The 20,708-nt window shown below is 32.9% G+C and overlaps 1 protein-coding gene across 10 annotated transcripts in view; it reads left to right on the top strand.

Moving 5' to 3' along the window:
- ADGRL2 (adhesion G protein-coupled receptor L2) overlaps positions 1–20,708 on the top strand; it is a 188,292-nt gene that overhangs the window by 118,007 nt on the left and 49,577 nt on the right. For all 10 annotated transcript variants that reach the window (XM_045547671.1, XM_045547679.1, XM_045547678.1 and 7 more), the window contains one exon: positions 18,020–18,129. In XM_045547671.1, the coding sequence (XP_045403627.1) occupies positions 18,020–18,129 (110 nt within the window). The remainder of the gene's footprint in view (positions 1–18,019; positions 18,130–20,708) is intronic.

Genomic DNA, 20,708 nt, shown 5'->3' with positions numbered 1-20,708 from the left:
AGAGTTGCCTGCTGATGGGCTCATAGCTGAGGCCTCCGCAAGAACTGCCGTGGGCTGAAGGGATGTTAAACCCTGCTCCCCAGAGGCAGCCCCCATTGAATGCCCGAGTATAAAGGCTAGGTCTCCTTATCCTTTTGCTTCATTTCCGGGACATCTCTGAAGGGCTCTCCCAACTCCAGAGCTCCCTCCCTGCGGGGTGTTTTGGGCCTTTGTTGCAGGTGCTCTGGCGTTTGGCTGCTCACTCCACCCAACCCTGCCTCTGTGGAGGCTTCACTGGCGGTTCTAAGAGCACCCCCAGTAAGCCCCAAATTCCACTTCCCATGTTACCCAGCCAAAGAAAGGTACTAGTATGAAATGGAAAAACAAGTCCTGTCAGTGGTATTGGTTATATATGGCACAGGAATCTGGCAATTAAGTGTAAAACTATTAAATAAAAGAGTTTTAAAGCAAACAACAAACAAAAAAAATTGCTCAATTCAGGTCTTAAAATGCCTTTTTGCATTCTAAAATTTATCTTTCTCGTGCCATCCTTTTTATAAAATAAAAGTAATATTCTGACCTTTGTGACTCTATTAAGCTTTTTAGCTGAATACAAAAAGAAAATGCTCCTGATTGAACCCCAAAGGTTCTGCTTTTGCTTGGGCTGTAGAGATTTAAAAGTGGGCAGACATTCTAATGGCATTTTGACATTAATGAGGTTACTGAAATGGAAAAGTTTGAGGGTCAAAGATAAGAGCAGTAGCAAGATCTTCTAGTGTTTCTTTTTGTTAATAATGTCATATCAAATATGCTTAATAACTTGACCATGATTCCTAACAGAATGTGTAATGTTATGTGTGAGTGTATTATAATACTTTTTTGCAAATAAAAATAATTCTAAAGCTTCACAGGTGTAAAATAGACCACCTCAAATACAGTCATTAAATTAAGATAATACATTGTAACTTTTGTAAAACATGTAAAAATCTTAAAATTGCTTAATATATTTTAGTGTGCACACTATGATAATGTGTATAATGTGTCTTTAATCTGTAATAGTAAGGATGTTTTTCTAGCTATGTATTATTTAGTGTGCTTACCCTGTGTCTATATGTGGCATAAGAGCACACGTTAGTTTTCAGAAGAACACAGTGTTTGTTGCCTCGCAGCACACTGCCCTGTACCTCCAAGCCTGCTCGTGGTGTTAGCAATATTTAAAGCACTTGAGCCTAACATTTTTAGCTTTTGATGAACTGAGCCTTTCAGACAAGTTACTGGTATGAAGCTAATTCAGGCTAAGAGTATAATATGGGAATAGAGGCCTTCTGCCTTCATTGTAATTTTTACAAACTTACACAAATTGCTTATGTAAACTGTAAATCAGATAAGTTTTAATTTGGTTTCTATCATATGGTTATGGAACCATGCTTAGCTTCTGAAAATTATATCTTCATCTTTCATTCATTGACTTATACTGCCAAATGATTACTGAGTTCTATGAAGTATAAGCTAATGTGCCAGGCACTCTAAAGGTATTTATGAACAACTGGTGAGATTATGTATTTGCAAGAGTACAAATTGATGTTTATGGAGTATTTTAGAATAAGATACAGCGTTATGCACTGCACATGGTTGAGAGATTGTTAAAACAGTGACTAACCCCTCACAGATATTATAATGTGGTGAAGAAGAGGAGTTAATGTACAGAAATGACTTTGATACTAAATTTCCCTTGTAGTACAACAAACTTTCAAAAATTGGTGGACAAGAGAAAGTGGTGAGCAATGGCCTGAGATGGGAAAATAAACTATATGTTGAGGGAATACTGAGTAGGTCTTTTAAAGGAGTTATCCAACTTCTGTCCCCACTCTTTCACAGTTTTTATGCTACACGGCTTCTTCGTCAACTTTCTTCTTCCTTTCAGGCTCTGTGAATTCTCTTCTTTCACTTAGGCCAAGGAGGAAAGGAAAGGATCTTTCAGAGATTGTGTTGTTTATATATCTCAAAATTATGGAGTAGTTCTACAAAATACCATTATATTTTAAAAATTACTTTTATCTCTGTAGTGTCAGCATGGAAAGTAGTACTAGGGTTTGTGAGACTCTTTCTAATTAACTCTGAAACGATAGGAGTTCACTCTTTTTATAGCAGAGAACAGTAATACACAATTTCATATCCATTTGTTAATTTTCCTCTATAGATATTATTTGAATGTGGTATACTTAGTGTATTACTATGCTTCCAAAATTATAGGTATTCCTACATGCAGGATATGGTGGCAAATAATGTCTTCTACCACTTTTTCTAATACCAGAATCACAGATGGATATAAAATTATCATATTTTCCCTCCCTCTCTTTTCTCCCTCCTTTTATCCCTTCCTTCTTTCTTCCTATGTACTTACCACCTGTCTATCTTTTTTTTTAAGATAATTTCTTGCTTTGTGACTAAGATGCAGCAAAAGGACACTTCCCTTGATCTGTGCTTTTTAAAAATGAGCTCTTTGGGTAATAGGCTGTAGACTGAATGCTTATGAGTTAGTGTTCAGTTATCGAGAATGCCATCAGCAATGCCTTGTTGCTTTCTTATCAGCTACTTCCTGCTGTCAGCTTGGCACTTATTTCAATAGGAAGGGATTTGCATCAAATGTAATGCCTTATTATATACAGCTAACATGGGTTTTTAATTGTGCAAACACATGAGACTCCTGCAGTGGTAGTCAATTTGATAAAAGGATTAGATTATGAATATTTTGTCATGATTAAAGATTAGTTCTGACTTATCAGAAGCCAGTGAAATTTGTCATATATTTATCAGTCAGGTGAGACTCCATCAATCTGAGAGTGTATGAATCACAAAGTAACCATCTCTGTATATGTCTCTGATGAATTTGGCTATTTATATTCAGATCATGGGAATTACGGATTGTTTTTGGCCTTCCACGTCTGCTGTACTGCTCAGAGGATCTGAAGAGTCTGTGTTTTTAGCTTTTGGCCATTATTTTTCACCTCTTGTCTTACTATTAATTAGGTAAACATGTACCTAAAATTTCTACAATTTTTATTAAGGAAATGACAACTTGTATGTATGTATCTCAACACATTTTGAATTGTTCTTTGGTAAAGAACCTTCATTCGCCGGCACAGTGGCTCACACTTGTAATCTCAGCATTTCGGGAAGCTGAGGTGGGAGGATCACTTGAGTCCAGGAGTTTGAGGTTAGAGTGGGGTATGAATGATCGGGCTACTTACTGCACTCCAGCAGGGGTGACAGCCAGACCCTGTCTCTTTAAAAAAAAAAAAATCAATAAAGTATAGAAGAATGAAAATTCCAATTTATTCCAATCCAGAAAGTATTTATTAAGTGAATATTTCTTGCCATAAACAAGACTAGGCATTGGGATGGGTTTAAAAGAAGGCTAACATCTAGCAATCCAGCAGAGAGGTGAACCTAAGGTCCTAGAAACAACTAAAGGTCACTGTATGAGACCTGATGCAGCAAACTCTTTGCAAACACTCTTTTAAGGTGTTTGGGAAATAATACACATAAGCACATAAGAAATCTGCCATTTAATTCTAGACATGGAAAATACTTTGTGAATTTTGAAACAACCAAAATGCAAAATACAGCATACCACAAAGCAGAATGTGATTAATTGCCAAGTTAATTATAAAGAGTTACCACTATAGGGAAAAGAGAGAAAGACCACTTCAATTTTGGATAATCAGGGAAGAGTTTAATACTGTTTGGCCAGCATTGTTTGTATTGACTTTCTCCATCTACCTCTTTGGCTGATGCTTCCTGCATATGTGTGTGCCACCTTGAAGTACTTAACAAGGAGTTGCTCCTCATAGGTTTACATAGAGGGCATCACTGGGAGTTGAAAAACAGTAGTAAGCTCTGATAATTTTCTCCAATCTTCTTATTAAGGAAGAGATAGTTCAAGAAGTGTACATAGTAATTTCTGTGATAACTCAGTTAAGACGTATTCATTGAGTTTTAGCTCAGTAATGTGCTAGCTGTTTTAAATTATACAGATGCCAAGATTCTCAAAATCTCCATAGAAAAAGGTGTCCTATTTGGGATGTTTTCTGGAGAGACAAGTACTGAGTTGTGCATGTGGAATAGATGGTATAGTAGAGAAATGCTTAAGAGAGAGGGAGATCTCACTGAATCAGTGATTCCTCTAGCATGTGGTTTTGGTAATTCAGATTCCCTGGGCCTTAGTTTCCTACCTGTTTTAATACAGGATTATGTTAGAACAGTGATTTTTAAACTGGATTTCTAGAGAAACTCTCAGGTTGAGGGGATGAATGAGGTATAGGGGAAGGGAGAGTGAAGGGAGTATTTGAGAGTCTTGGAGCAGAATTTCACTACTATAATTCCAGGCCTAGCTCCACTTCCATTTCTAATCCACTGCCATTAAGCAAATTTTTCATTTTTTAAGTAAAATTTTTCTTGACAGAGACATTTTATTGCCAGAATCTAATTTCTTAATACTGTATTTGATGACGATGTATAATTTATGTTCATATTTGTTACTAGCACATACTTGCTACACTGCTACATAGTTGGCTAATAACATTTTTAAATTAGGGTAGAGGGATCCTCTATTAGGACAGAATATTTGTATGAAAATTCTTAGGAGTTGGGATATAATTTGAGTATGAGGGTAGAATCTCAATAAGTAGATAGTAAGGTGAGTTCTTTTCTAGGTTGGAAAGAATGACATAAGGAAACACTGATCATGGTTTTTGTGGGGTACAGAGTTGAAATTATGTAGTTAATAGAAAAGGATTCATGGCTTTCAGATTAATTGCATAGCACTTTGTTTTCAGAATGACAGCTTTCACTTTGTTGAACCTTTGGAGAAATATTAACTCTATATATTTCCCTTGCCCTCTAATATTAATTTATTAATTCAATTCATATTCAGAGTTGCTCATTCATATTTCTCAACCCCCTCTATACAAGATATTCCTATGAATTTATTTATAAAGTATGTCATATTTTACTACTAAAATATTTAAGAAGTTGCATGAGGAAAATAAATTACTTTAAAATAAAAATAATAAGAAAAGTTTATTTAGCTGGAAAATAAGTTTGATGCAGAAACATAGTACGTGGAAATTGGGGAAGATCTGGAATTCAATTTGGGTAACGTATAGTAGTGCTTTGTTGCCTCTTGATAAAATAAACACTTACAGAATATAGAATCATTTTAATTAAAAACAGGAAACTTTTCCTCAGTTGATTAAATACTTTGACAAAGAATTATACTTTTTAAATTTTTTTATTTCAGCATATTATGAGGGTACAAATGTTTAGGTTACTTATATTACCCTTGCCCCACCCAAGTGAGAGCTTCAAGTGTGCCCATCGCTCAGATGGTATGCAGCACACCCATTAGGTGTGAATATCCATCCCCTCCTTCTTCCTCCCACCTGCCCGACACCTGATGAATATTATTACTGTATGTGCTCGTAAGTGTTAATCAGTTAATACCAATTTGATGGTGAGTACATGTGGTGCTTGTTTTTCCATTCTTGTGATCCTTTGCTTAGTAGAATGGGCTCCAGTTGTATCCAGGATAATACAAGAGATGCTGGATCACCATTGTTTTTTTTGTGGCTGAGTAGAACTCCGTGGTATACATATACCACATTTTATTAATCCGCTCATGTATTGATGGGTACTTGGGTTGTTCCCACTTCTTTGCAACTGTGAATTGTGCTGCTATAAACATTCTAATGCAGATGTCTTTTTTTCCTTTGGGTAGATGCCTAACAATGAGATTGCTGGATCAAATGGTAGTTCTACTTGTAGCTCTTTGAGGTATCTCCACATTACTTTCCATAGACATTGTACTAGTTTGCAGTCCCACCAGCAGTGTTATGAGTGTTTCTCTCTGCATCCATGCCAACATTTACTGTTTGGGGACTTTTTGATAAAGACCATTCTCACTGGAGTTAAGTGATAGCTCATTGTGGTTTTGATTTGCATTTCCCTGATGATTAGAGATGTTGACCATTTTTTCATGTGTTTCTTGGCCATTAGTCTGTCTTCTTTTGAAAAGTTTGTGTTCATGTCCTTTGCCCACTTTGTAATGGGGTTGATTTTTTTCTTGCTGATTTTCCTTAGTTTTTTATAGATTCTAGTTAATCACCCCTTTATCATATGTATCACATGGAAATTTTTCTCACATTCTGTAGGTTGTCTGTTTGCTCTCCTGATAGTTTCCTTGGCTATACAGAAGCTTTTTAATTTGATCATGTCCCATTTATTTATTTTTGTTGTTGCTGTGATTGCCTTTGGGGTCTTCATAAATTCTTTGCTTAGGCTAATGTCTATGAGAGTTTTTCCAACATTTTCATCCAGAATTCTTGTAGTTTCATGTCTTAGGTTTAAGTCTGTTATCCACTGTGAGTTGATTTTGGTGAGAGGTGTGGATCCTGTTTGAGTCTTCTACATGTGGCTGTCCAATTTTCCCAGCACCATTTATTGAATAAGGATTCTTTTCCCCAGTGTATGTTTTTATCTGCTTTGTCAAAAATTAGATGGCTATATGAGGATGGTTTTATATCTGGGTTCCCAGTTCTGTTCCACTGGTCTGTGTCTCTGTTCTTGTGCCAGTACCATGCTGTTTTAGTTACTAGAGCCTTGTAGTATAGCTTGAAGTCTGGTAAATTGATGCCTCCCAATTTGTTCTTTTCGCTTAAGATTGCTTTTGCTATATAGTGTCTTCTCTGGTTCCATACGAAGCATAGAATTATTTTTTCTGGATCTTTGAAAAATGGTGTTGGTATTTTAGTAGGGATTGCATTGAATCTGTAGATCACTTTGGGTAGTATAGACATTTTAACAATGTTGATTCTGCCGATCCACGAGCATGGTATGGTTTTCCACCTGTTTATGTCTTCTGCTATTTCCTTCCTCAGCGTTTCGTAGTTTTCCCTGTAGAGGTCTTTCACCTCCTTAGTTAAATATATTCCTAGGTATTTTCTTTTCTTTGTTGCTATTGTGAAGGGTATTGAGTCTTTGATTTGGTTCTCAGTTTGACTGTTGTTGGCGTGTAGGAATGTTACTGATTTCTGTACATTGATTTTGTAACCTGAGACTTTGCTGAATTTGTTTATTAATTCCAGTAGTCTCATGGCAGAATCTTTGGGGTTTCTAGATATAAGATCATATCATCAGCAAAGAGCGATAGTTTGACCTCCTCTGCCCCCATTTTGATGCCCGTGATTTGTTTCTCTTGTCTGATTGCTCTGGCTAGGACTTTCAGCACTATGTTGCTGGCTAGGACTTCCAGCACTATGTTGAATAGAAGCGAGGATAGAGGGCAACCTTGTGTGGTTCCAGTTGTAAGTGGGAATGCTTTCAATTTTTCCCTGTTCAGTATAGTTTTGAATAGATACAAGTATTTTTTAAAAAGCTACACTTCCAAAAGTCTTCGGATTTTATTTCTGTACCTTAAGTTTAATTTGTATAGTAATTCTGTCAACATTTGTTGCCATACTGTCATCAAATTGAGGTCTGTAAAAGCAGAAATCATATTGCTATCAACCATACTAGAAATTTTTTGTTTATATTCAAGATTTATAATACTGATGAAATGACATAGCATCAAACATTTTGGGAGTCAGAAAAAAAATCTTTATTAGTTAATTTTCTTCTTTATCAAAATCATATCCAAACCAAGGAAGTGAACTTTAAGGTGCATTTAAAATAGCAACAGCACAAATCTAGTTTACTCAATTTTGCCCTCTAAAACTCCATTTAGTTGCAGGTTCTTTTGCATTGTTTCAAACTCTAATCCTCTGAGCGGGTAATTAACGGACCAGAAAAGCCATTTGTGGAAAAGAAGAGCCATAAGGGTGAAAATATTTCTTCACTGAATGATCTTTAAGAAGTAAATAATTACAAAAGGAAAAGATTTGGGATCACCAATCTAAATCTGAACATAATTAGAAGAAATAGAATATGAAAATCAAAATGCTTGGCATGTACAACAATCTCATATCATAACAAGACTAATTAAATATTTAGAAACCAAAATCCCCTCACAATTTGAAGAAAAATAACCCACGACAAAAGGGTCTATAACTTTGCAGATAATTAGCAAGGGTTATAGGAAGGAAAAACATCACAGATTGGCTCCACCGCTCTGCAAGGTCATGTCTTATTACGCTGTGTCTTTTATATAGTCTGGTAACAAGTTTCTTGCTAATTTAATCTAACTAGGGCATCCCATAGCGATTTCCCATTTCCCTTGTTAAAAATGTGATAGTTTCTGCAAATGCAAACTGCAGTAAGTTAACATTTTTATAAATAATTGCTCTTAATTGATACAGGTAGTATATTTTTAAATTATTAAAAGTAGAAGCCTTGAAAATTTGGACACAGAAGCAATATTTTTAAATGTTTCAAAATGTTATGGTTTTTATCTCCACTTATATTATCTTATTCCTTTCATTAAATAGTTAGACCTGATGACCCTGTGAATGAAACTTAGTCTCAGTGGCATGCTTTGTAAATAAATACTTCTTATTTTGCTAATAAAAGCAAGCACATTTATGTTGAATGTGCATTTCTGCAAACAAGAGATTTTGTACTGGATTAATAAGGCTCTGAGTGAGTCAAGCCTAATTTGCATTAAACTGACCCCAAGGTCCAGTAAAAACTGTGAGGAATTTCAAAGGTTTTTAAAACATAGAAAGTTGTTTTTAGCAAATCAGCATTGCCATTTCAAAATGCTTATGTTAGTAATTAATGTGGAATTTTTGAGAAAATTTTTGGAGTTTCTAAGATGTAAATTAACTATAAATATGAAAGTGTACATACTTTGTAGTTATAATTCCTGACACAGTATTTTACTCAGACACAAAATGATTATGGGGGAGTATCACTTATATGTTATTCCTATTTTCAACATTTGAAAAATAAAATAATAGCCTTCTAAAATTGAGTTTACATGAGATTTTACTGTCAAGCTTTTGTTGACTTGCCATAGATTACCTGATAATTAACTTTTTTTGCTGAGGCCTTTCTTATACACTATAGTCTTTTTCAAGCAAATAGATTTATGTTCATCTATTGATAGTATAGAAAGACAGTTTGTGGTTTTGCATATGGTTATCATTTTGGTGATAAATTGAATTTTTCTGTAATTTTTTATAAGTGCAATTTAAAAGACTTAATCAGAGTTGTAATTTTTTTTTTAAAAATCAGGATTATATTTTAAACTTTTAAAAACATCAATATATAAGAAATTGAATGGAATATAAATTATATATATTTTTCCAAATTGTATATCCATACATATACCAATATTCATGCATATTATGCTAGAGATTCTAGAAGTAACTTTATTTCAGTAATGATTTGAAAATACTTTAAATAACACAATATTCTATAATACAAAAACTATAATATCCTAAAATGCCTAGAGAATTAAATTCTATGTGATGGTTAGAAATCTAGACTACACAAATTATTAAATAAATTATGAGAAATAGTTACGTGACAAATGGGAACATTGTTATAGAACACCTTTTTTGCCATTTTAATTACACACCATTTAGCTTCCTAATGTTATGTTTACTTAGCAATTAGTTAAGCTCACAAATCATCATTAATAAATATTTAAAGAAGGCAGGAGCCACTTAGCTCTGCAGAATAAAACATTAGATGATAAAAGAGCATTTTATTATAAAATTGAAAAAAATCAAAGACTTGATTTAACATTCAACTCAGTTTCCCTCTTGCATCAGTGAGGATGATTGTAACCTTATATCTTGAAGCATAACTTCTTTGTATCTCCTCTCAGTTCACTTGATTACTTTGCTTGAGCAAGTCTATTTGCTTTGAAGCTCACCTATTCATGTTCTAAGGTCACCTGGTGTGTCTGTAAAAATTGTTCTAAACTGGGACTTTAAGACAAGTGTTCTAATGGCTGGAGTGCTCTGGGTCATTTGGAATTTGTTAGCGAATGGAGAAGTGAATGAAGCTAAAGAGTACTTTTTTCCCCTTCCTGTTAAATAAGTAATCTATCTCTTAAGTGTTTATTATTGGCATTCATGAAACAAAACTACATTTAAATTGACAGAATTCTCTGAGAATCAGATACAGCTGATTGAAGCAGAATTAGATGTCTTTGGATGTCTGTTGTTTATTTTCTATTAACCATATTTATTCACAAGCAGAAATAGCCAAGCCAACCATTCATCATTATTTCATTTATGAAACAGTGAATTCTTATCATGTGCCAAGCATATAATCACTTCTAGTAAGTATTTATAAGTTGGCAGCTTCTCTTTGTTTTCCCTTTAGTTTTTCCTCTAACTTTGTGGTAAAGTTTCTAAATTTCTTTAAATTTGTGTACTTCAACAGAATATAACTTACTTGTGAACATATAATTTATTCTTATTTAATAATTGAGACTGAAGAATGAATATAATTCCTATTGCATCAATTAGTGAATGGATTTATATTGTAATAATTCAACTGTAGCTGTTGTGTTTATTTAGAATATATAATTCACCTGTGGATGTGGTTTAAACTCTTCCAGGATACTCTTGAATGTTCTGTTTATACCTGGCACTTTGAAAAGGAGTATTTTTACATGATACCCTGGTACTATGAAAGCATTTATTTCCTCTCCAGAAAATGAGCATTTTTAACTGAGACAGAAAGTAACTCAGGGAAAAAAAACAGACCTATCATTTGCTAGTATTTTGTAATTGAAGTTTAAAATCTAACAGATGCCAGTAAGAGATAGAAATTGTTGAAGCAATCCTTACTGAACATTGAACATACAGACCTAATAAAAAATTGGACTAATTCTTTAATTAATAATTGCATGATTTCAAATTTAAGCAAACTTCAATTTTTAGTTTCTGTATGATATACTGAGGTTTTCGATTGAATGCTGGAGTATTTGTTCAAGTTGGTAGATTTTGCATTTTTAATCTTCCTTAGAACTGTGGTGAATAATGGCCCCTGGCAGGAGATAATGAAATTTTCTTAATTTATATTTTCAAGTAGAAGCTTCAATTGAAAATGGCATCCTATGGCCTGGGGACATAGCTCTAGTGCAAGTTTCAGGGGAGCTGCAATAATAATTCGGTGCCATCAGTGATGGGGAACGATGGGACAGTGAAGAAGTAATTTAAGGAAGAAAAGAAAATGCACCAAAGCTTTATTGTAGCATATCTAATGATCTGTTGAAGATTCCCAATGGTTTTTGGAGCATGACTGGAGAAACTAATGTTATCTTGCCAAAACAGAAGCCCCTGCTTAATCAGCAGAACAAGACTATTGATTAAAACACCTCTCACAATAGATTACACGTGGAATCTCATCTCCATACTTTGCACTTGGTAAAGTGTAATAATGAGCATAAGATAATCAAAAGAAGAGTAAAAGCAATTTTTGGGGCCTTGTACTATTCAAGATTAGAGTTGGGATGGAAACAAATTTGCATGGATAGTTCAGCCTGTTTTTAAAGGTGTACACAGGAAAGAATATGCACAGTGTAGGGTCTACTCTGGAAGAGTATAAGATGTTCCCCTCCTTTAAAGTTTTGCAAATCTATGTCCATCTTATACAAGGGACATTGTTGTTATTAATGTTTTTGGTAGTGGCGATGTTTTGGTTGAGGTTTGTTATCCAGGCATTGTGCAAAGAGTTGCCTGCATTATCCCATTTAACCTAAACAAACTTCTAAAGAAAGTATTACATTTTACATTTGAGAAAGCTAAGGTTGAAAGGTTTAATACATTGTTTATAGACTCACAGTTAAGTAAGCTGCCGAACTGGACTTAAACCCCAATTCTTTTTGATTCTAAAGCCTCTACTTTTAAACACTAATCTCTTCCCAATTAGCAAATGAGTTTGCTTCTGAACAGAGATAAACAAAATACTATATTGTTTTTGATACAGTTTATTCTCAGAGTATAATAAGTAACCTGTGCTTTGTGCCTTCTTTCACTTACAGTTTTAAAAGATTAACGAGAAGGAACGTACTAATAGTTTGTTTGCATTAATATTTCATTAGTAATAAGACACTATATCTCAAAAATAAAAACATAATGTTTCTTCAAAATACTGCTGTTAATCTATGCATGACATTTCCTAAGTAATTTCCATATGCTAGTATGTAAATTAATGACAATGTATTTTTATGAAATGCCTTTTCATCAGTTACACATTTTTCTTGAGAACAGTTATCTTAATTTCAGAAAATACTGTGGATACTATAAAAGTTAATATTGAGACCTGAGAACATTGATTACATCTGGAAGATAACGTATACTGTTTGCAATAGTTTTGACATCTTGCTATCTGCAAATTGTGATGGCTAAGAGATAACATTAGATATTTTTAAAAATATTTTTTGAAATTTCTTCTCTTACTGTACAAACCTGGGCAATATCACTGGCTTTAAATATTTACTCTAATTTTTGCCCATCAGTGAATATATTGGTATTTTCTTGTGCATAGGAAGTAAATTAATAAACTACTATCTCCAAAATTACTTTTTTTTTTTTTTTTCTTCAGCTTTTAGAGATAAACATTTGGCTTCATTCTTGAATGGCATTTTCCCCCCCATTTAGGGTAGAAAGACTACAGGAATGAGTTTTTAAATAATGTTTAAAATTCAGTGTTTTGCCCCATTTAAACCAGTTTATGGCCAATAAAGCAGAATTTAGGATTTTCTTTGTTGTGGTTGATGGGTTTTATGAATAAGATATAAGTTTTATGAATATTAATGTCAGAAATCATACTTTTATTCTGGTATTTGAACTCGATAATGTTAGAAAGCATTTATTATTAGATTGATTTTAGTTACTTGGAATTCTCAGGTTGAGTGCTGTACTCTATGTATGCTTTAGAATAGTAAGAAAAGTCTTTAATATGGTAGTTAGAAAGTTACAGCCAGAAATTATATATAGGTGACATTTTTGATAGTGTCTTTAACCTAGTGATGTGAAATAATGATTAAACTTTTGTTTTTACATGCCAAATTTGAAAAATTTCAAAATGTAGTTAGAAGAATATGAAAAATAATTAAATGTTTAGAATTTGGGGCTGAGTGCTTATGTACTTTTATATTTATTTTTTAGTTAGCATTAAATCATCAATTAATATCCCAGACATTGCTGAGACATTATTTGCAGGGTCTACTTTTAGGCCCCTGAGTTCTCTCTTAAAGCATTTATTGCCTTCCTAGAGTTGAGCCACTCTATTAAAATTTATTTGCATAAATAAGTCAAAGGTTGAATATAGAAAAATTTTCAGTGATTACAATGAATCGTATTTTTCTGTTATTTTAATAACATCCTGCTATGAAACATAGTATATTTTTACAGATTCTCAAAAATTTTATTTCCAGTTTATTGTTAGAAATTTTCATTTGCTAGGAAGTTTTTAGAAAAACATTATACTTTCCCTCTTACCTGTTAAAAAATGGGCTCATATTCAATGTATACATGTACTCAGATAGTATACTTCCATGTCAGGAATTGATATATAACTAGCAGCTTGTTCAAAATTAAAGCAACTAAACCCCTTGATTCCTATACTTAAAATTAGCAAGAAGACATGTTAACATAAATCGTACTCATCACTTATTTTCTATTTCACTTGTATTTTATTAAGTTTCATACAGCAAAAGCATGTGTTGCTATACATATTTATTCTTTACTAAAGTACCTCAACTTGTCTCGTTTTCACCTAGTGGTTCTCGAACAAGTTGCATGCAAGTTGCATGCGTCAGAATCACTTGCAGGGGTTGTTAAAACTAAAATGGCTGAGTATCCGACCCCAGAGTTTCTGAATCTGCTGGTTTTGAGTGGGGCCTGATAATTTGCATTTCTAACAAGTTTCCAGTTGATGCTGGTGGCATTGTTATGAGGACCACATTTTGGAAACCACCGCTTTAACTATCTTAACTCATCTGTGCATCCTTATAAATATAAAATAAGTTATTTGAAAGTTGAAGTGTTCAAAATGTTTCTAGTATTTATTTATGATGAACAGTAATTGTAGTTCTTTCAAATCATAATCAAATATCCACTTATTTAAAAAATCCTATTTTTCTCTTCTGCCTGGTTCTCAGTCACACTCAATTTTTATGCTTAACATTTAAGAAAAGTGCAGGTTATTAACGTAATAAATCCACTTGGCATTATCAAAATGTACTGATGGTTTAATTGTTAATACAGTGAGATGTTTATTGATAAAGAAATCTTTTCATGTGTGGGAAGAGAAAGAAGTCATGCCAGGAGCTATGCTCAGTACCAAGAATACAAACTACTGAACCAACACCTTTTTTTTCTTGTCTTAGCTATGCCTTTTCAGGTTCATCAGAATTAAAACTTGAAGCTAAGCCCTCGGTGTGAATTTACTTTGCTTCTGTGGCTAAGTAATTGCTTTCTCTTTCGTGATCTTTCTAAATGATAGCAATTTATAGTTTTACAATCTTACCAACAGCATATTAGTTCAGGAATTTTCACCTTTTTCTTAGTATTAACAGCTCACATTGGGTATTTCCTTCTCCCTTGTGTCCTTATACTGTATTTGGAAACTTAACTCCTTGCTTCCTTCATAAAGAATATATATAGTCTGTATTTTTATTTCCATGATTTGGTCCTCTAAAACCTTAGATTCATTTTTATATTTTTATGAATCAAGATACTGGTATGCAAAGCTTTGATTTTCTTATACTTTTTACAGTTAAGTTCCTCTTCTTGATGACCATTTACTGTTTTAGTCCTTAATTTCTAATTTTTCTCAAGATTAATTTCTTGCACTTCTGAGATATGTATGTGTATTTGTATATAAAATATATATTATATGTTTATATATCTATATATAAATTTTCCAAATGTAAAATGAGCATTTTTAATACTTTGGGAGGCCATGAATTTAGGAATTTATATAATTTGATTTACAGGAACTTCATTAAGTCTCCCTACTGTCGATTGTGCTTAAATTTATAGTTGTAGAATAAACACTTCTTGCTATCTTAAAGCAAATGTTTTGTACAATGTGGTTATTTAAAGAGATAAAAATTATGTGGTTGATATAAACTATCATAATTGCTTTTGACAATAATTTGAACTTGTAATTGTGGTCAGATGACTAATGCAAAGTCATTCAGAAAAAGAATAAATGTGGGCAATTATTTTTCGTTTTATGGTTTTGGTCCTCATTCAAACAAAATGTAATGGAGATGAGAATGCTTATCTCTTGTATACTACTTGCAAAACATACTTTGACATTGAGAAATATAAAAAAAAATTCCAATCCTATATTAGTCATATTCATTCATCCAGTTACCTCTAGTGGAAAAAAATTGGATAATCTTCAATGTATTCTTTATTTGGGGGAAATGATATAAATTCCCAAATCCTTAGAGCTACTTCCTCCTTCACCTTGGTCAGAAATCCTTCAAATTCTTGGTCCATTTCAGCGTTAAGTGCAGTCCTCTTTCTCTCCCGTGTGTTCCTGGTGTGGTGTTGTGAGAGGAGCCTTCAGTGAGACGAGAAGAGTAATGAAGTGTGGGAAACGTTTACTCACAAGTGGAATTGTTATTTTATGGCATTTCTATAATGAAAATATTTAAACACCATTTGACACATAACAAAGTTTGGTTGAGTAGTTACATTAATAAAATGTATAAGGAGGGAGTGTATAAAAGGGTTATGTAACACATAGGAGTTTACATTTCTTCTTTTGTGAGAAGTGTGAGAGTAAGATAAAGGGAAGATCTCTGGAAGTCTGAATAAATAACAAGAAGGAAATAAAAAGGACTTTAGTTTTTAATGGGGACCGTGTTAGTGACTGACGATTCCTGGGAGATCAAGAAATTTTTATAAAGCAGTGAAATCTCTTGCTGCTAAATTTAAGAAAGAAGAAACAGAAAACATCAGAATTACATTTTTCTTTTTTTCTGTTCTTTTCTTTTTAATGAGACAAGGTCTCACTCTGTTCCCCAGGCTGGAGTGCAGTGGCAATGTCATAGCTCACTGCAGCCTTGAACTCCAGGACTCAAGCCATCCTTTCTACCATCCTGAGTAGCTGGGACTACAGGTGCATGCCACCATACCCAGCTAATTTTTCTTGGTTTTTTGTAGAGGCAAGTTCTCTCTATGTTGCCCAGGCTGGTCTTGAACTCCTGAGGTCAAGTGGTGGGCTAGCCTCACTTGAGGCTCCCTTTAGGGTCAGCCTCCTAAAGTGCAGGGATTACAGGCATGAGCGACTGCTCCTGACCATGTTTATACATTAGTTGAAACGTTAGTTATTGACAATTGGAAAATCTTAAACCCACCTCCTGTTTCAAATTTTAGGATATAAAATTAGTTCTGTGATTTATGTTAAAATAATTCATTTACACTAAATGATGATCCACTGGCAGATTTCTTCCAATGAGTGAACCAATTTAAGAGAAATATAGAAAAATGAGAGGAAAACATGATATTGCAGAAGACTGTGACAATATACCATTTGCATATACCATGTCCTTGAAAATTACATTATATAATTATGTTTTTTAAAAAAGTAAATGCCATACTGTATTATAGAGAAATCATAATAAAAGTTAACATTAGTTTAATATTTATACAAGCAATATTGGTTATAATTTATTTAATATTTAAGACTCATTTGAAATTCATTGTAGTATACTTAAAATTATAAAAATTTGCCTATTTAATCTTATAGAAGTTTTCAGTCTTTGCTGCTCTTCAGAGGAGGATGAACCTGGTTTTGAGTTGAAACCAGACCGAGCAGTATGACTTAACATACACAGCCTTCATTAACATGATTCTTCTTCCACTGTCCCTTAGTTAAGTTGTGCTAGGTAGGAACTTAGATGCTTTCTCAAAATTCTTCATAGTGCTACTTTATGGTTCAGCTACTTTATGCACTATAGAATATCTAGTATTCCAACTGTTAAATAAATTTTTTATAATGTTCTTTTTCTGCTTGCTTTGCCTTCTTAATGTATATGCTATCAGAAAACATAAAAACCCTGAAAACATTCCATTTCATTGAGTTGTAATCAAATCATATTATAAAAGAAATAGTTCTTGCCTTTACAAAGCTTGTAAAAAGACCATTTGGACCAATTCATAGACCTTAAGTATCATCTTGCTTAGAATTCTAACTTTTCTAATACTCTTGATGAATTAATGACAACACAAAAATAAGAAAACACTTCCATATAATAATAAATTGGACATTTTAGGCATCATGTTAAAGTGGCATTCTTTTTAATGTTATATTTCAGGGAGTATTAATTTAGAACTGAGGTACATAGTTATATCATATTAATATAATAATATATAAGCACATTGATCTTTGAAAATAGGGAAAGTAACAACAATGCTTAGACATTCAATATGTGCCAATCACTGTGCTAAATGCTTTAAATGCATTTTATTATTTATACAGGCCATAGCATATAAGGTGAGAGCTACTATCTTTGTATTAGGTATTCAATAATGTAGAAAAGTACCTGTAATAAAGAACTTAACTGCAAACTGGATTTAGAGGGTAAACTTAAAAAACTTGGCTCCCCATATGTTTTAATATGTTGTCAAAACTTATTGCTGGGCTATTTAGTTTATGATTCTATGTTTCTGTTCAATAATCATACCATTTTTTAAAAATTGTAATTGTAATTCTTATGTATGGCATTAAGTATTCTGGTAATATTTTTTTTTTGGCCAACACATGTTAAATATGTCAAAAATTCAAATTAAAATATAGTAGAATAATAAAGAACTGTCAGCTATTTTCTTTTTACTTCTAGTTAAAATTTAGTGTGACCCGTGGTACAGAGACTACAACATAAAGAAAATAAAACTTTTGTAACTATTTAATAATGTAGAGCAAATTATTATCACTTGAATTTTTTTATTTTATGCTTCTAGTTGCTTGAAGAAAATATGAATCAGTTCTATATTATATTTCTCAAGTAAAAATAAACAAATAAATTAGTTACACTAGTTTGATTTATTTTGTTTTCCAGGTGCAACAATCGAACACAGTGTATAGTAGTTACAGGGTCAGATGTATTTCCTGACCCATGTCCTGGAACATACAAATACCTTGAAGTCCAATATGAATGTGTCCCTTACAGTAAGTATGAAGTTTATATTTTTCATTTTCTCTAGCATTACTCGTTGATGCTGAAAGACTACACATGTCAAAGAAGCATATGTTTATGGCCTATAAAACCATTATGCATGCAGAGCACTAACAGACTTGGGCCTCCAATTAGCTTCATGAAGTGTGGAAGGAAGCCATAGTGTGATGCTGGCCAAGTGTCTGTCTGTGTTCTTAAGTGTTTGGCTTTTAAGGCTAGTGTTTTTCCAGAAAACAAACTTGAATTAGCTATTCAATAGGGCCGATAGAAATCTGTACTTTTGCCCAATACCAGTTGCTGACAAATTGGTTTGGCTCACAGTTTTCTAAAGAAGAAATTGACTTCAGTTTTAATTGTGAGCTACTTGAATGGCTACCTGCTGTTGTTGTAACTTTAGTGCTTGGTAAAAGCTACCATCGCAGTAACTGAGGCAAGTGCTTTCCTTTTTGTTCCATTGTCCTTAAGGGAGCATTTCTTTACACAACTCAAGGTTGAAATCTTAACGCTAAATAAAACAGATAGATACAACAAAGTCTTACACATATTTCTATTTTTAATTTTGTAACATCATTTTTAAGATCCTACAGAGGGATATTTAAAATTCAATTGAAAATTTTATAGGTAGGATTTAGCTAATCTAATTTTATGTAGTTTTCTTCTAATTTCAGAATTCATACTTCAAAATTATATTCTATACTTTCAGTAGAAAAAAATTTAACATTTTAGACAACTTGAAAGTTGGGATGTATTACCTAATTTTTATATAGTAGTTTGATAGTACTGTTGTCTCTTTTACTTTTTAAATTGGGAAAAAAAAATAGAAATGTAATTTAATCATGTTAACAGACATTTGAATTATAAGTTTTTTTATCAGCAATTTTTAATCAGCAATTTTACTGATTTGAGACCATTTGTATTCTCTGGGAAAAAATACTGGATTCACCAAATAATGAAATTGATGTTTCCAGAATCTTGAAAACTAGATCACTAGTTCTGACAGGTTCATATGTCCAAACCATCATGATTTCTAAAACCAAAGGCCAAATTCTGATATGTCCAATATGATAATCATATATTCTTACACATACTGAGAAGGCACTCTCTCTTTTCTCTGCCACAGTTTTGACAAATTGGCTTTTTGTGTTATCAGTTAAAGGCCAAACACATATTATCTTTTCTTTTCATCCCTGCTCTGTGTTCCTGTGTTACTGTGAAATGGATGCTTTTTATGTTTTCAGTATTTTTTTATACCATTTGTAGGATTGGAAGCCTACTGAGTAAACTGATCTTTATATTATTTCTCCTGTGTGTAGTGTTGGTGGCTTACATAGTCATTCTCCTGTGCCACTAGAGGAACATTGTATTCTTTTGACCTAACCAAAATTTTGTTCCGTAAAGTCACTTTCACTTGAATTTAGCACGGTTTCTGTCCTCAAATTAGAGAAGGACTACAGCATCCATTCCCAAACAGTGGAATCAATCAGAGCTGCCAAGAATTGTGTCTTTCTGGAGCCAGTTCCTGTAATCTAGTCTATAGACCAAGAACAGTGTTAAGCAAATATTATTTTCAGACTCTTAAGTTATTTCTTGGCGCTGTTTAAGAAAGGAAAATGTGGATATCTTCTGGAACATCTAACTTTCAAAGTTTTACTTTTTCAGTTCTCCAGAAGTATTGTACATTGTGCACTAAACTTGCAAATAGCTATATTCAGAGAAGTATTTGTTCTTTTTAGTTTTTGTCTTTTAAAATAAAAAACCTCAGTAATTAATTTGCTGTTACCGTTCTAGATGTTTGCACGAGGCAGAAATAAGTCTATGGCATTTTTTTTAACCACTCCTTGGTAGAGAATAGAAGTAATTTTACTTCCTATATACCGTATAGTAGTGACACACTATAAATTGCACAATTTCAATTAATATTAAATTTTAATGCAAAAAGGTCCTTTTAGTTATTCTGATCTTATGTAGAGTAGTGTATTTCCTTATCTCTCTTTTCCATTTTCGTCTCTTTTTCTTTCTTTATGCTTCTGTCTATTATATCCATTCCTTACACTTGCTTTTGTTTTAATCTTCCAGCTTTCACTTTCTCCATATTTTAACAGTTCTTGTACTTTGTAACATTTGTATACCTCTTTTACACTTTACTTAGTTAATTAAAATTGTCACCATCAGATGATGTTTATTATGTATTTTTTTACCTCTTGGCTTTAGGCCAAATTCTATCCACAGCAAATCCTCCAGGAGCTTATGTATCCCAAACTGTTTCATCCTATTGTAGAACAATTTTAGAAGTTTTCCATGACTTCTGAAAATTTTATAATAAATTTGCTCAACAGAGAACATTAGAAATGCTGTTATTTGGTTTACTTTAATATGTTTATAAAGAGGCACATGCATTATATATGACATTTGTACTTACCTAGATAATGTCTGTGTCAAAATGTATATATAGAGAGCCTCCTTTATCATGGACAGAGTGTTAGGAATGGCATGTATTTGTATTTGACAGAAGTCATGGGGGTCATGGAGGATAAAGGAAAGTAATCAGATTGGAATTTTGCATCCTACAGGC

Source organism: Lemur catta, chromosome 3 (assembly GCF_020740605.2).
Source record: "Lemur catta isolate mLemCat1 chromosome 3, mLemCat1.pri, whole genome shotgun sequence".
NCBI classification, from domain to species: Eukaryota; Metazoa; Chordata; class Mammalia; order Primates; family Lemuridae; genus Lemur; species Lemur catta.
The sequence above is the reverse complement of the archived record's forward strand: the minus strand, read 5'-3'. Positions and strand labels throughout refer to the sequence as shown.